This window comes from Carcharhinus amblyrhynchos, chromosome 19 (genome assembly GCF_965287045.1).
Source record: "Carcharhinus amblyrhynchos chromosome 19, sCarAmb.v2.hapA, whole genome shotgun sequence".
NCBI lineage: Eukaryota > Metazoa > Chordata > Chondrichthyes > Carcharhiniformes > Carcharhinidae > Carcharhinus > Carcharhinus amblyrhynchos.
Window position 1 is genome coordinate 37,743,003 of NC_137342.1, and position 17,142 is coordinate 37,760,144.

General features: G+C 41.4%; 1 protein-coding gene across 2 annotated transcripts in view; it reads left to right on the forward strand.

The window, feature by feature from the left end:
• Positions 1–16,959, forward strand: part of cax1 (cation/H+ exchanger protein 1) — a 58,024-nt gene extending 41,065 nt beyond the window's left edge. For both annotated transcript variants that reach the window (XM_080207624.1, XM_080207625.1), the window contains 4 exons: positions 828–922; positions 1,038–1,116; positions 6,158–6,266; positions 9,497–16,959. In XM_080207624.1, coding sequence (XP_080063750.1) covers positions 828–922; positions 1,038–1,116; positions 6,158–6,266; positions 9,497–9,570 — 357 coding nt within the window. In that variant the 3' untranslated portion in view covers positions 9,571–16,959. The remainder of the gene's footprint in view (positions 1–827; positions 923–1,037; positions 1,117–6,157; positions 6,267–9,496) is intronic.
• Positions 16,960–17,142: the final 183 nt, after the last annotated feature.

Genomic DNA, 17,142 nt, shown 5'->3' on the forward strand with positions numbered 1-17,142 from the left:
CCATTGGTCCATCAAAGCTGTTCTAATAATACCATTCCCTGCTCTTCTTGAAGCCATGCAAATCTCAACTAATCTATTATATCACATTTTGAAAGTTGCTATTGAATCTCTTTCCACCATCAAGGTGGCATTCCAGACTTGGATGCTAGAATGATTGGTAGTGCATTCAAAACAACTTTGATTTAATAAGAGATCACAACCTGTTACAGGATGTTTTTTCAAAAATCATTTGACTTCTCAACTGCTTGTGGAGTTTGCAGATATACCAAGGTGTTATCATTAAACACTTACCTTCACTGACAGGATGTAGAAGTTGCTGGCTAAGCTAGCATTTATTGCTGATCTGTAATAGCACTGTACACAGACTACAGCAAAGGCAATTAGGAAGGGAGTTCCAAGATTTTCTCACAGCAGCAGTGAAGGCCATCACAAGAAGCCTTCTGGAATGGGAAAGGGACACAGTAGCTTCTGAGGGGGCAAGAGAACAGTTGGAACCTTGTTCTGGTAAGGGATGATGTGGGGCTGGGGAAGTTCAGAAATGGCAATAGTATGGATAACCCTAGCTGGGAATTTAGATTGACTTTCTTGGAGGGACCAAGTTGGGCATATGTGCAGATCTATGAATCAACTAATCCAAAGAAACATGCTGTTCCTGAAAGTTAAATAGATGAAGGTAGAATTGGGGTGATTGTGTATGATGGAAGGGTTGGGTGCTGGATTGATCCTTTATTCTACAACTTGTGCTTTTGGGCTGGAAAGGGCAGAAATTAACCTAGTGACTGCTTTATTCTAACAGCCTCCCTCTTGTGTTTTATACACTCAAACAGTACTTTCTTGGTGTAACTGTCTTGGCGATGGTCCCTGAGCTTCCTGAGATTGTAAATGGAATCCAGTTTGCACTGCAAAATAACATTAGCCTCAGGTATGTTATTATTAATTGCATGTTTCTCTGCCCCTCAATGTGCCACTCTGTTTAACTTTGAACTGCCTTATCTGTGGATTATTTGCTAATCATCCATCTTGATCTATCTGCTCAGCCTGGAAGTTGGGAGTTCCATTGCTGTACAAGTATGTATGCTGCAAATCCCGGTTCTGGTACTCTTCTCTGTTATTTATGTAAGTATTTAACTCGTAAGGTTGCCACTGGTGTAGGGATGGGGGGAAATTCATCTTAATGCAGGTGGGGGTGGTGGAAGGGCAAACCAGTGGGAAACACTTGTACAGTAGGATGAAGTATATTAAAGGGGCATAGTCTAGGAAAGAATATTAGTAGTGGAATTGTGAACAATTTCTTGTGTAGGGTCTAGCTTGGAGCTGACTTACCACAGGGATGGTATTGCTGAGGTTGACATGTGGCCCCCAAATTGGCACCCTGTGAGGGGTTTGGGGCTGGAGGAAGAAGCCAAACAGGAGTTAATGCTGGTGGTACTGGCACCAACAGTATAGCAGCAGAGGTAGGCCACCAGGCCATGAATGGTTCATTTGTGTCAGATATATTTTGATATTGAGTTGGGAGGCAGTGAGCCATGGTTAGTCATCAAGGAAGGTCCTGGTGCTGCAGACAGGATGAAAATTGGATTTTGAGCAGAGGATGGTCTCAAGTATGTGGGCACTGGACTAAGGAAAGGGTGCTACAGTCAGAGATTGATTGCGTACAAGGTGCGGGAGTGGAAGTTGAGTTGGGGGCTTTAGTAGTTCAGTGATTTGTTGGGAGTTCATGTACTGAAAGAAAAGCTTCAAAGGTTTGATCAGTTTTTCCTGAACGATGAATGACAACTTTCAAGAAATCTGAAAGCGTAGAACATTACAGCACAGTACAGGCCCTTTGGCCCTCAATGGTTTCACAGGTCAGTGCAACAATCTAAAGCCCATCTAGCCTACACTATTCTAATATCATCCATATGTTTATCCAATAATCCATCAAATGCCCTTTAATATTGGTGACTCCAACTGTTTTGCAGGCAGGCATTCCATGCCCTTACTGAGTAAAAAACCTACCTCTGACATCTACAAGGTGTTCTACAAATATGCAAAGAGTAAAAGGATGAGAAGTGGAGGGATAGGACCTATAAAAGGTGAACGGAGGGAAAGCTGGAACCAGAAGAAATGGCAGAGGTGCTTAATGAGTACTTTGCCTTGGTATTCATGGTGGAAAGTGATCTGAGAGGTTGTACTACAGGTTTGTGGTGGACTGAAAAGATTATGTGGATGTTAAGAAAGAGGATGTGTTGGAACTCTTAAATTCCATCAAGATAGATAAGTCACTGGGATGTATCCCAGGTTACTGGGAGGTGAGGGAAGTGATTGCAGAGCCCCAGTGATGATTTTTGTGCTGTTGATGGAGATGGGAGGGGTTCTGGAGGATTGCTGATGCCTTTCCAATTCAAGAAAGGGAACAGGGATAGCCTGGAAAATTACCAGCCGGTGAGTCTAACCTCAGTGGTTGGTAAGTTGATGGAGAGGATTGAGGGACTGGATTTATGAGCATTTAAAAGTTTTTAGAATGATCAAATAGTCAGCACAGCTTTGTCAAGGGCAGGTTGTGCCTTACAAGCCTAGTTGAGTTCTTTGAAAATGTGACTGAACACATTGACAAAGAAAGAGCAGTGGATGTGGTTTACATGGACTTCAGGGTGTTTGATAAGGTCCCCCCCATGCAAGACTTCTTAACGGTGAGAGGGCATGGGATCCCAGGGGCTTTGGTCTTGTGGATCCAGAACTGGCTTGCCTGCAGAAGGCAGAGTGGTTGTGGATGGGTCTTTTTCTGCATGGAGGTTGGTCACCAGTGGAATGCCCCAGGGATCTGTTCTAGGACATAATAAGAACATAAGAACATAAGAAATAGGAGCAGGAGTAGGCCATCCAGCCCTTCGAGCCTGCCCCGCCATTCAATAAGATCATGGCTGATCTGTCGCTGCTCAGTTCCACTTTCCCACCCTCTCCCCATAACCCTTAATCCCCTCTCCTATCAAAAACCCATCAACCCGCGTCTTAAAAATATTTAGCGAGGCAGCCTCCACCACTTCAACGGGCAGAGAATTCCAGAGATTCACCACCCTTTGAGTGAAGAAGTTCCTCCTCAACTCCGTTCTAAACCGCCCCCCTTTTATCTTGAGGCTGTGCCCCCTAGTCCTATTGTCTTTTTTGAGCGGGAAGAGTCTTTCCACCTCTATCCTATCCATCCCATTCATCTTATACATCTCAATGAGATCTCCTCTCATTCTTCTAAACTCTAACGAGTACAAGCCCAGTTTATTCAGCCTCTCCTCATAGCTCAACCCCCTCAACTCCGGTATCAGCCTAGTAAACCTCCTCTGCACTCCCTCCAAGGCCAAAATATCTTTGCGCAGGTGCGGCGCCCAAAAATGCACACAGTACTCCAGTTGCGGCCTCACCAATGCCCTATACAGCTGCAGCAAGACCTCCCTACTTTTATATTCAATCCCCCTCGCTATGAAGGCCAGCATCCCATTCGCCTTCCTGACCACCTGCTGCACCTGCAAGCTGGGTTTTTGCGACTCAGGCACAAGGACCCCGAGGTCCCTCTGCACCGTCGCCTGCTGCAGTTTTTCTCCTCGTAAGTAATAGTCCTTCCTACCATTTTTCCTACCAAAGTGGACCACCTCACGCTTGCCAACATTAAATTCCATTTGCCATTTCCTGGCCCATTCGCCCAGCCTATCTAGATCCTTCTGCAGACTCTCCACACCCTCCGCACAATTTGCCGTTCCCCCAATCTTGGTGTCATCAGCAAATTTCGACACTCTACACTCGGTTCCCTCCTCCAGATCATCTATATAAATGGTAAAAAGCTGAGGCCCCAGCACCGACCCCTGGGGCACTCCACTAGTCACCATCCGCCAATCCGAATAGCACCCGTTGACCCCCACTCTCTGCCTCCTATTTGACAACCAATCCTCTATCCATGCTAACACCCTACCCCCAACTCCATGTCCCTCGACCTTCTGCAATAACCTCTTGTGAGGCACTTTGTCAAACGCCTTCTGAAAATCCAGAAAGACCACATCCACCGGCTCTCCTCTATCCACCGCCCTAGACACATCTAGGACCCTTGCTGTTTGTCATTTTCATAAATGACCTGGATGAGGAAGTGGAGGGATGGGTTAGTAAGTTCACCAATGACATGAAGGTTGGTGGTGTGGATAGTCTGGAGGGATGTCAGAAGTTGCAGTGTGACATAGATAGGATGTAAGACTGGGTGGAGAAGTGGCAGGTGGACTTCAGTGCAGATAAATATGTAGTGGTCCATTTTGGCAGGACCAATGGGATGCAGGAGTACAATATCAAGGGTAGGAGTCTTAGCAGTGTTGAGGAGAAGAAGAACCTTGGGGTCTGGGTCCATAGGACACTCAAATCCTCCTCTCCTCAGGTGGAGGATGTGGTCAAGGTGTATGGTGTACTGGCCTTCATTCGAGGGATTGAGTTTGGGAGCAGGAGGTAATGCTGCAACTTTACAAGACCCTTGTCAGACCCCACTTGAGTACTGTGTGCAATTCTGGTTGCCTCACTACAGGAAGGATGTGGAAGCTATTGAGGAGGGTGCAGAGGAGATTTACAAGGATGTTGCCTGGATTGGGAGGCATGCCTTATGGAGCTAGGTCTCCTGCCTGGAGAGACAGAAGTTGAGAGGTGACCTGATAGAAGTTTATAAAATGTTGAGAGGAATAGATAGCCTCTGAGAATCCACTCTATTTCCCAGGGCTGAAATGGTCACTGAGGACACAGGTTTAAGGTGCTGGGGAGCAAGTACAGTGGTGATGTTAGGGGGAAGTCTTTCACTTGGTGAGTGGAATCAGCTGCCATCAGTGGTGGTAGAGGCAAACTCGCTGGGGTCTTTTAAGACTTCTGGATGAGTACATGGGATTGGGAGTTAATAGTTCTATGGCCTGGTAGGTATGGATATGATCAGCACAACTTGTGGGCCAAAGGGCCTGTTTGTGCTGTAGTATGCTGTGTTCCATCTGTCCTATATCTATCACCTCTCAATTTAAAGCTATGTACCCTCATGCTAGCCATCAGTATCAGAGGAAAAAGGTTCTCACTGTCCACACTATCTAATCCTCTGATCATCTTGTATGCCTCTGTCACCTCTTAACCTTCTTTCTAACAAAAACAGCCTCAAGTCCCTCAGCCTTTCCTCAAAGACCTTCCCACCATACCAGGCAACATCCTGGTAAAATCACCTCTGCACCCTTTCCAATGCTTCCACATCCTTCCTATAATGTACAGCTCTGGTCACCACATGTACTCCAAGTGCAGCCACACCAGAGTTTTGTACAGCTGCAACATGACTTCATGGCTCCAATTCAATCCCTCTACCAGTAAAAGCTAACACACTACTCTGCTTTAACCCTATCAACCCGAGTGTCAACTTTCAGGGATTTAGGCACATGGAAACTTCCAAGCGTGTGTAAATATAAATGTGAAAGGGGAAGTAGACAAACTGAGTTTTGGTCTCTTGGTGAAATTGATAATGGGAAAGCAATGAAATGCAGAGACTTTATGAAGAGAACACCAAAGAGTCAAAGCATCCCAAGAAAAATCAGTGAGGGGCAAAAGGAGGAACTTGAAACAATCACCTGATGAAAGAGGGCTAGCTCAGGGCAGTGCAGTAGTTAGCATTGTTACCTCTGTAGGGACCTGGGTTCAGTTTCTGGCTTGGGTCACTATGGAGACTGTGCATTCTCCCCATGTCTGTATGGGTTTCCTTCAGGTGCTCCAGAACTCGATGGCCAAATTTTAAAACAAATTGGGGGATCTCCAATAAAGACTGAGCTGAGATGGGTTAGTTTTCAGAATTCTGTCCCAGAGTAGTGGGGGCTGGGCAATTGACTATATTCAAGGCAGAGATTAATCCTTCAAGTGAGTAAAGGGTATGGGGAACAAACTGGGATGGTGGTAAGTCTGCAGTCAGATTAGCCATGATATTGTAAGTTTGAGGAGCAGAATGGCTGCTCCAGTTTCTTGTGGTCTTTTAGCACTCTTCAACCCAGTACTCAATCTGACAGCAGGTTGCATTGACACCTTTGTGGAAAAGGCTTGTATTTAGCTGCAAGACCCTGAATTTAAGACTGGAATACAAAAATGATCTCAACCACCCATGTATTGACTATGGTTCCACTTGCTTTTTGTTTAGCCTGTAGGGTTTAATCTGCTGTTCAGTGACCTCCACCTTTGGGCATCAATATTCAGTGTCATCTTAATGAACTACATCTTCATGGATGGAAAATGTGATTATTTTCAAGGTAGGTTGACTTTCTTTCAATGAGCTGCAGAAGAATAAAGTGGGAAATCAGTATGGTACAAAAAGTAATGCAGATATCACACCTGGCAGAGGGGCAATGAATTGTTTACTTGTGCATCTGTGCAAGTAATGTAATCAGATGTTTGGTCAAAGGCCCTACTGTCCCTGAAACTTAGGGTACCTGCTTCATTTGCAGTCTGAACAATAACTGTCCAACCACTTAAGATTTGTATTTATCCAGCACAGACCCATCTTTTTTCAGAAACTGAAATATTTTTGAAGTTTAGCTGTTGTGAATTGGGGGATATAGCAGCCAGTATAAGCACAGCTAGCTCCAAGATGTTTTAGGATGAAGATGAGACATTTCTTCAGGGTGGCAAGTCTATGGAATTCACACCACAAAGCAGTTGAAGCCAAAACATGTTTTCAAGGAGTTAGATATAGCTGAGACAAAGGGAATCAAAGAATATGGGGGAAAGGTACCATCAGGCTATTGAGTTGGATCAGCAGCCATGATCATGAATAGTGGAGCAGGCTTGAAGGGTCAGATTGTCTAAGTGGACAATTCTTTTCAAAATAATGCTAGATGAAGGATAAATATTGATCAGGATTGGTTAAAAATTCCTCTGCTGTTCTTCAACAGTGGACCTTATTTACACCCATATGTGCACAGGCAAGGCAAGAGCTTTGCATTTCCTGAAAAAGGCATGTCTGAAAATGCTGTACTCCCTCAGTAAAGCATGTGAGCATCAGGCTAGATTTTGGGGTTTGCTGTGGTCTAAGGAAATGGGTTGAGGTGAAGTGAAATGGAATGCCACCACTTGTAAGTTCCCCTCCAAGCCACTCACCATCCAAACTTGGAAATACATCACCATTCCTTGCAGGGTTAAAATCCAGGAGTTCCCTCCCTCAACAGCACTGGTGGTTTAAGTACATCACATGGACTGCAATGGTTCAAGAAGGCAGCTCACCATCACCTTGAGGGCAATTAGATAGGCAATGAATACTGACCTAGCAACAAAGTCCACATCCCTTGAATGAATTTAAAGTCACTTCCCAAGAATTGTACCTATGTTGCATGTCTGAGGATAAATCAGCCTGTACAAAGGCTGTTGCAATTGCCATGTCTGAATGGCTTGTTATCCTGAATTATCTAATCCTATAATAGAATGTTGTGACTTGGGTACAAAGGAAACGAGCAAACACTCCCTTTATTGTCACCAATCTTTCTTCACACCACCGTTCCTCTTTCTGAAACCAAGATCCCTATCCAATCTGCTTCGACAGTCATTGGATGAAGGTCTTGCATGATCAGGCAATCTTGACCCAGTTTTTAATGAGCATGATCCCATGTTACCAGTTTGACAAGAAACTACATTGTCAATGTGCAGTAATACTGTGTTATACACTGTGCTGAGTCAAAACTTTCCCGTTCAGACAGTATTTCATTTCCTAGTGCTCCACTAGAGCACAGATTCAGATAATACAAGAACCAAAGATGAAAACTTTTGCTTCTGCAATAAGTTGTGATCTGGAATGCACTACCTGAAAGGTTACTGGAAGCAGTTTCAATAACTGAAAACAAATTGGTTATTCTTGCAAAGGGAGAATTTGCAGGAATGGGGATTGGGAAAGAACTAAATTCTGGCCTTAAAGATGGGCAGATTGCTGCTTCCTGGTATTAACATTAAGTGTATGGGCATGTCATTTACTGCTTTTGGGATAATGCTGTGGGCAAATTATCTTAAGTTCACTAGGAAGGTTTGCATTTATTGCCCTTTGGTGTTGGTGAGATGCTGCCTCAAACTGCTGCAAATTTGTGGATTATGGTTTGAGGTGGATTTGACACAAGTGGCTTGCTTTTGCCATTTTGAATGTGGTTAAGATTCAACTATATTGCTGTGGGTCTGTTCAGCACTGGCTCTGCTGGTTAAGGATGGCAGGTTTCCTTCCCTAAGGGACATCAATAAGCCAATATGATTTATTAGTTTAATCACCATTTAAATGCTCACCTTTTCCAGATATAATAATCTGAATTTAAATTTCCCCAATGTCTGGACTGAGTTCCAGGCCTCTAGATCATTAATCCCATAAAATAGCCACTGCAACCAGGTGCCACACTTAAAGTACTTATTGGTTAAGTGATTTGAAATGTCCTGAGCTCTTATCCTTTCATAGCTTGGATGCACCTAGCCAAAATGTCGCTCAGCTGAGGATTGATTTATTTCAATGGGCATCATTTTGTATTTTAAAGGAAGTTAAACCTGTAGGATTGAAGATGAATTGAGCCCTTTGCCCTTGACTGTGCGGCCTTAGATTTGAATCACTTGCATTCTGAAACTTGATCAATCCAGTTGATGTACTTGTGAAATCTGAGGTGGGAGTTGGTTTTGAGGCAGAGCTGTGATATTGTGCCTTTTAAGAAATGAGTCTTTATTGTGTTTCTTGTTTTAAGTCCTCTTCAAGGTGTTTGACTGAACTGGAAGCTCCATATTGAGAATGCAGGATAATAACTGATTTTAGCTAATGGTGTGTTTAAAGAATTAATGCATTTGTTTACTTGGGATTTTAGTAGAGACTTAATTAGGTTGATTTACAAGATAGTTGTGCTAATGGGAGAGCTGAGCTTGCAGGGAAGTGTTTAAAACAAGCAGTTCTGCCTGGTTCTGAAAGAAGCAAGATGTGGTTTTTTTTTCTCTGCTGCTGTTTGGGACTGTCAGAGCTTTTTGATCATCTTGGGAGAAGGGAGAAACATGTCTTCTAAGTAGTCCAAGCATGAATATGTGTTGCTAACTGTGGAAGAGGACTTTTTAAGTCAATAGGAGGAATATTGCTTGAATTGGAATTTGTAAGGACAGATTAACAGTTGTCATATTTAAGCATTGTTCAAATGTTAAACTAATTCATTTGTTAAACTGTGCTGTTAAAGTTTGTTTTGATAAAAGCTTCCCAGTTTGAGTAGAATTGTCTGTAATGTCATATCTTCATGGCCAAATATAACAGTTGGGGTCTAGTTTAACTTTTTTGGGGTTTCTGATCTGTACCCTATTAAGTCCCAGTAACAAGTCCTGTTCAGTTCCACAGTGCAGAAACTGGCCATTCAGCTCACCATATCTGTATTTTAGATGCTTTGTGCTACAGTTAGGTGCTGACGGCAGCCAGTCTTCCATTATCAGCAGATAACGTTCTTTGCCATATTTTAAATCCTGACACTGATTTTTGTTTCCGCAGGCACAGCACTGGTGGTAGTCTACCTCATTATCATGTCCATGTACTTCTTTGCTCCCTCTCAAAGTGGATGCTAAAATTGAATCACTGAACTCTCTACACGGTTAATTTGAAAACTCTAGTTACTGGCAGTCAATAAGTCTGCAGATTTGTCAAGGGAAAAAACAATAATCCAAGCATCATTCAAGAGTAGGAGCTAATTCTGTTGTGTGAACTGAACTCTGTAGTGCTGGGAAGTAGTGACTGGATACCACTTTGTACAAATTTGCAAATCTGTCTTATGGTGATTCAGCTCTCCTACCATCAGTCAACTTCCTCCAACCTGAGGCCTAATAACACATTCTGCATCCAGGAGGAAAGGACAGCAGAGCTTGGCTTATCACTTCAGATTTCAATTTGGAAGAGGTTCTGAAGCAGTGCTGACCCTACATACTTCCAAGATTTGCATCCTTGTCTGAGGACAAACTTTGATCTTTGATCTAAATCTGATTTTCTTTTGATTTGGGGGGGGGGGGGAGGAAATGAATTTGTACTAAAACTCCAGTTAAGAATATCTGAAGGAAGCAGTGACTTGCTATATTAACTTAATACAGATATATAATGTTGGAGGGGGTGAAATATATTTATAGGGTAAATCAACTGTTTAAAATAAAATTTGTACTTATCTCCATTTATAACCTAAAGTTTGACTCTAGTGCTGGAGGAATTAAAATAGCTGTCCATTTGAATGCTGTAACAATAGAAATCTCAGCAAGAGGAGAATCTGCCAAGCATCCTGCTGTTTGATGTTATTCAGTGCTGCCTCTCCAGCCATAATATTCAGGCTATTTTTTTCTCCACTGCTTTTAAGCTTCTTCACATAATGGAATCTTATGGATTATCTGCTGCAATTTCACAGGTTTGTATCTGTTGGGAGACTGGACATCAGTGTCTTAAAGCTCAGACCTTTTTCAATGGTCACCTTTTTTTTGGAGCAGGTATTTGGGGAACAATCCACAAGCTTGCATTCAGTAATGAGGTATGAGTTTTGGGATTGAATCAAATCTGTTCAACTACTTTTTGTTAACTGTACTGTATGTGGGCAGATCAAATGCTGAAGTAATTTCACCCCATTGACTTCAGTCCAGTTTAGGGTAAGAGACTAGATGATTTAATGCAGTGTTTCTAAAGATTCATGACCAGTCAACATGTACTAGTGTAATTATGGGAAAATCCATTCAAAACATACTTAACCACTTTTCCTTCATGCAAGAGTTTAGTTAAGCCTTTGTCCAGTTTTGACCACCTAATAGAGGGTCAAACAAGTGCAAAAGCTGAATTTGTAAAGGAACATTGGATTACAAACATAATGAAATCCCTTCCCTTCACTCAACCTCAATCACTAATTGTACAGACAGTTATTGTAACGGAATAGGGGACAGGGCCAGGGACTTGAACTTTGAATTTGCAGAAGTATATTGTCTGTGGAAACTAGTGGAAAAGGCTGCTGACCTGTGACAAACACTACCTTCAGGAGAGTTGAACCTGTTTGACTGTGCTAGTGATCAGCTTGTATAGGATGTTTCTACAACCTGTAATGTAAATCTGAGTTTGATTTTTCTCAACTTCTAGATCATGATCTTGATTGAATCCCCTGTGTGACTTGTGTTGATAATGAAGAATATAGTTGGCAAAAGGCCCAGAACTGGAAGAAGGGTGACTTAAATGAAGTATTAAGGAGCTTATGGTGCCAAGTAGTAGTATTGCTTGACTGTTAATTCAAACTTAGCTAATGTTTTGGGGATCTGGGTTTGAATCCTTAAGTTCTGGAAAATCCTGAATGGTCTGTACTTTGTGTCCTTTTTAAACTGGTGGGCAGTAACTAGTGGGGTGCCACAGATTGGTGCTGGGAACCCAGCTATTAACAATATATTTGGATGAGGGAACAAAATTGTAATGAGGTTTCAAATACAGGAGCAGGGATATATTGCAAGTAGAATCTTGGTGAGGTCACAGCTAGAATATTGTGTAGTTTTTGGTCTTTTTTGAGGATGGACAGTTAGACCATCTGCCATGAATGGTGGTGTAGACTTGGAAGGGCCAAATGACCCCTCATTGTTTCTATTTCAAAATTCTGGAGGATGCATGCAAAACTAGTCAACTTCATGGTGTGCTAGAAAACTGAAGCCTGCTTGGAAAACAAAGGTTCAATGTGATCCTGAATAATTAAAGCTTTTTTAAACAGCAGTACACTTATTAGACTTGTATTAAAACACAATACCCTAATAATACCCTCCTATAATACATCAAGGTAGAAAATATAGGAAACCCAATATACACACCTGACCAACTTTTCCTGTTTTACAGTTACTCACTACAGCATAAGTCTGAGAACAAGGCAAGCAAAAAGCTTTATTTCTGAACTGAGTCCAGCAGAAAAGTTGATAGTTGGTACAAGAATAGACTAGCATATTTCAAATGGTTACCATTCCACATCACTTGTGGGAAGCCCTAACTTAAGGTCCAAGTTGAGCTAACTTTCCATTTGCATCTGCAAACAAAACAACATAATTGAATTAAATCCAACTATTGTGACATGTGACAAGAGTCAAGTTGCTAATGTGAAACACCGTCCCTACAGGTTCATAGTGGATTTCATGTCCTCAATAGTTTGCTCAAGGGTCACTCCTGAAGGGCAGATCATTGTTGTCTGAATTTGAAGTTTGACATGCTTTTTATGTTGACCATGGGTCTATTGGATTCTTCCTTCCCAGGGCTGTTTCAAAATGTAAACTTTAACCATGCACTTTAGTTGGCAGTGGTAATAGAAACTGCAGCTCCATTATCTGTATACTGCATGAACTTTGACTTTTTTTCATCTTGTGAAAGAACCCTCACTTTCCAAACATCAGCAATACTGAGCCAGTCAGTTTCTGATGAGCAGATAGAAATAGTGATGCTTTCAAGCCTTAAATGTGGGGCCTGGTTTATCCCTTATGAATCTAGGTGCAAAGGTTGGTCAGGATGTTATGAAATCCCTAGAATGCAGCAAAAGAGGCCATTCAGCCCATTGAGTCTGCACTAACAATCCCACCTAGGCCTTATCTAACCTATGCATTCTTGGACACTAAAGGGTGATTTAGCACAGGCAATGTACCTAACTTGCATAGTTTTAACTCAGGAACCCAGAGGAAACCCATGCAGATGTGGGGAGAATGTGCAAACTTCATCCAGTGACCCAAGCCAGGAATCAAACCCAGGTCCCTAGTGCTGAGGCAGTAGTGCTAACCACACTACCATCCCATTCAATTAGCTTTAATTTACATTATGGTGCATACCATAGAAACAAGGCAGTGTAATTTTGTCATAGCTCTTTCTAGTAGGAAAGAGGCCCACTATAGAATAATCATCCATATCCTATCAATCTGTTTTTGGTGTCAGGAATACCCACACTATTGGAGAAAATGGAAGAAAGCTATTCACCTGAAACTGCCAAGGCAATTGGACTATTTTTTAAGCCAGACAGTTGTCAGCTACTGCTTCCTTTGGAACTCAATAGTCGTTCATACTCACCTTGTGTAAAAGCAGCAGTCAAATGAAAGATGTCAGCTGTAGACAATTGAGGCAACTTGAACCAGTGAATTGAACAGATGCACTAAGACAGTTATTGACAAGGCCCTAGGACTTGATAAATGCATTTGGTTTTAATTTTCCAAATGTAGCTTCAGTCAAGAAGATAAGGTGGACAGTACAAAGTATTAAACTCATCAGGAAATTGCTGGAATCTATTAAAGGTTAAATGGGATAATTAGGCAAGTGAAATTGATTTAAGTGTTGGTAAAAAGGATCTTACATGATACCAAAGGTTAATCTATAAAACAGCTCACCAAGAATGGAGGATTGATTTAGAGAAAAGGTATAAATTGGAGAAAATGTAATGGTATGTCTCATGAACACTTCTCTATTTACAATTTATATCTGACTTGGTTTCAGCCTCTTCATTTAGACAATCAATAGGAAAGTTGTAAACAAAGCAACCTGCATTGAGAAGTAGATGGGTTGAAATTTGGCAGATGGATTGCTGTATAGATAAAAGCAAATTTGCCTATTTGAAGAGTAGAAAGAGTTAGTTGCTATTGAAATGTAAAAGTATGAGATTAATCACAAGCCATTCAGCAGTGATTAGGAAAGTAAATTAAAGGTTGTCATATTCCATACCCCTTGCAATAAAAGTAGGGATGTTTTCTACAGTATGTAGTAAACATGTCATATTTAAAGACATGACACAACATGCAGTCCTCAGTGAGCAATTTTCAGTAGTGTCTCCTGCAGTTGGAGTTTGATTAAAATTCAAAAATAAGCAAAAACTAAATGGAAGTCAGTGACATGAGGGAGAACTTTGCCCCAGTCACTAAAGGACTATTGCTATAATGTCCTTCAGTTATCTCTGCCAACAGTAATATACTCTGTCAAACTTAAACACCTTTCCAAGAACAGGCTGCACTGGTTTGTTTGAGCTGTGGCTAGTACCTAAGATTTTCCTCAATATTCTGTTTGTCAGTGCTTTTTATTTTGCACAATTTATGCAGTTCTAATGCTAATACCCTTAGCCTCCCCTCATTAGGCAGGTTCAAATAGAGCATACCAGTCAATATAAACAAAGTAGTGCAGATACAGAAACAAAAGTCAGGTAGCTGGAGAAAGAAACAGCATTAACGTTTCAGGACAGTAAAATCAAAAATCAGCTTATTTCAGTTTTGGCACTGATGTTTTCTCATCCAGTGTTTTATATACAAGTTGATTGAGTTGATGTCTCTTGTGCCACCCTGGGAACCATGGTACAAGGGAAAACATGTTTTTACATTTGATTATTAACAGGGTACAAATCCACCCTTCCCATTCTATTCCCTAAAGTGCATATTGACATCAGGCTGTCATGAAAGTTGATATTCTGCAAGTGCATCAAAATAAATAAACTGTTTGCTAGCTCATCCTCCTACTTCAGTTCCAGTGCCCTGGGTTTATCTGTAGTAAAATTATTGCCATCTTAATGTGAATGTACTTGGGACACAAATTAGGTGTCATGCATTTAGGTACACCCTATACAAGTATGCAACTTTTGCATTCAGCATAGCTGGTAGGATAATTCAGTTCCTGCTCCCAACTGTAGATAAGGTAGCTGAAATGCAAACTGCCACTTAAGGAATGATCAATGGTTAGAGGTAGGTCTGGCATAATACCCCAAAAGCTCCACAACTAGGGGCAAGGAACAGGGGAGAAGTCACTTACCAGATAACTGAACTCAACAGCAGGATTGTACATACACTGACTGCAGAAGCTGGTCATAAACTCATGAACAATTCAGATTTCATGCTTTTATTAACAACTTTACAAAAAGATGGGGTGAAAAAAATCTTGCACTGATTTAAAAATCAAATCCAGACAATTGATAAAATTAAAGGACAAACCCACCTTTGCTTTGATCCCATCATTTTTACAATGGGTTTGAGTAAAGTCTCATCTAGTTTTGCAAACCATCAGTTTGACTCTAACAAGAGTTTACAATTCTGAAGATTAATACAGGCCTCTATTTAAATATGCCAATTTCTACAAGAGCAGAAGAGAGATTCAAATCTTACCTACCCCATTCACCCAGAGAGAACAGCAGGTTCACCATGAACCATCCTGACATACACTAAAAACCAGAATGGTGTTAATCCATTCACTGACAACTGAGTAGTTGGTCAAATTCCTCATGTAAGCACTTGGTGATGTATTAAAGTTTTCATTGATGATTTTGATTGCAACTGTTGCTGACCAGTTTATTAACTGCAATCTGATTGCCTGCAATAGCCCAGTTGCACACAAAACATACACTATGCACCACATTGCTGCTAGTGGTTTATATAAGTGGAAATGTTCCAACCCAACTCCAGAGATGAAGTCAACAATTTCTGGCCAGCCATTACAGATCAGATTTATTATAAACTCTCTATTATGCTACATCTATTGCAGATGATGCCTCATGAGGGTAGGTGCACCTCTATGGGTACCCTTAACAGCAGCTCCAGTTCACAACACTTTAGATCATATTAAGTTGTCACATTCTTTCCAGATGAGACAAGGAGACTGATTAATCATAGTATCAAAACAAAGCAAGCCACAAAGTTAGTTTAAATTAAAACAGTTTGGGGGAGAGAGCTGGAAATGTTGGCAGTAATCTGGGAGTGTGAGGGTAATGAGCTGTTGAAAGACAGAAACATCTGCCATATTAGAAATCTGCTCAATGCCAAAAAAATAGACAATTTTAATATGAATAATGGCACAGTGCAAGTAGAAAAGAACAAACTTAGGGAAAGGAAAGAGTGAGCAAAGATTGGGAGAGCAAGGAAGGCATCATGCTTAAGGAGGGCTGAGAGGGGACAGCAAGTTGACCCAAATATGATGCATTTACAATGTAAATACATGGAGGAAAAAGGTGAAAAATGCAAGAGGAATTTTTCCCCACCTGTATTTCTCAACCATCAGCAACCCTTCCCTCAAACAGGTCCTAGCCCAGGTTTAAATCCAGAATTACAATTGGAAACATCAAGTCCTTTTAAGAACATCTGACCATCGGTTAAAGATTAGTTTTGAGGAGTGGGAGCACGATGAAAAGGAGGGGGAACCCCAGGAATCCTTAAAATGGTGCAATCCATTGACAATTTCATTGTCATCACAGCTGTGAAAACAGCAAAAATATTAACAAGATTCTCCTCCCTCTGTCAAATCAAAAATCAGAAGTAAAATGATCCAATGTGGAAAGTGACTGGTTGCTGTTCATACTGGCATGTTCACTGTCTATAAATGCCACAAATTCATTTGCCCACGACACAATGTGACGCTTACAACATGATTTAGGAAAACACCAGGTTACTTAATTGATCAGCCAAAGGTGTGTTGTGTACTGACACTGACCCAAGCCCCATTATAATTGGCAAGTTAGCTCAGGCCTATGGGTGGTATAGGGAATCAAGGCACCCTAAACCAAGGCAGTAAGATGAATGCAAACATCTGAAATGTTTCTTTCCTTTCACAAACACATGAACAGTTATAGCTTTATAAAAAAAACTTCACACAAACAATAAATTGAATCCAAATCAGCATGGCTGAAACACACAACTGACAGCAGAATCAGGACAGACTCATTGTATGTGTGAAAAGTACTCATGGTGATTAAAACAGCATTTTAAGGCAACCACTTGCTGGGTTTTTGGCTCTTGATGGGAAGATTTAAATGGGGTGGGGAGGGGAAGGAGAAGCAGATGCCACAACCAAGAGGAAAAAAAAATCTTAAATTTGAAACCAAAACAGGAAATATTAGACATGCAGGTCTATCAGCAATATGAAGGAAGTTTTTTTAAAAAAAGGCTACTGTTTCAGATGAGACCATTGGCCCTGCCTAATTTTGTGTTTCATGGAAGGAATTGGTTTGTGGGCGGGGGGGGGGGGGGAAGAAGGGGGCACAAAATGATTTAATATCACATGTAAATTGCGATTTAAAAATAATTGGCCAAAAAAAAATGTTGAGGCTTGTAGGTGTTGGGGGATGACGGCACAAAGACTGGAACAGTCCCTCAGACCGTCTGACCTCTTTTTCAGAACCAGAATAGTCCCAGAGTGAGGGACAA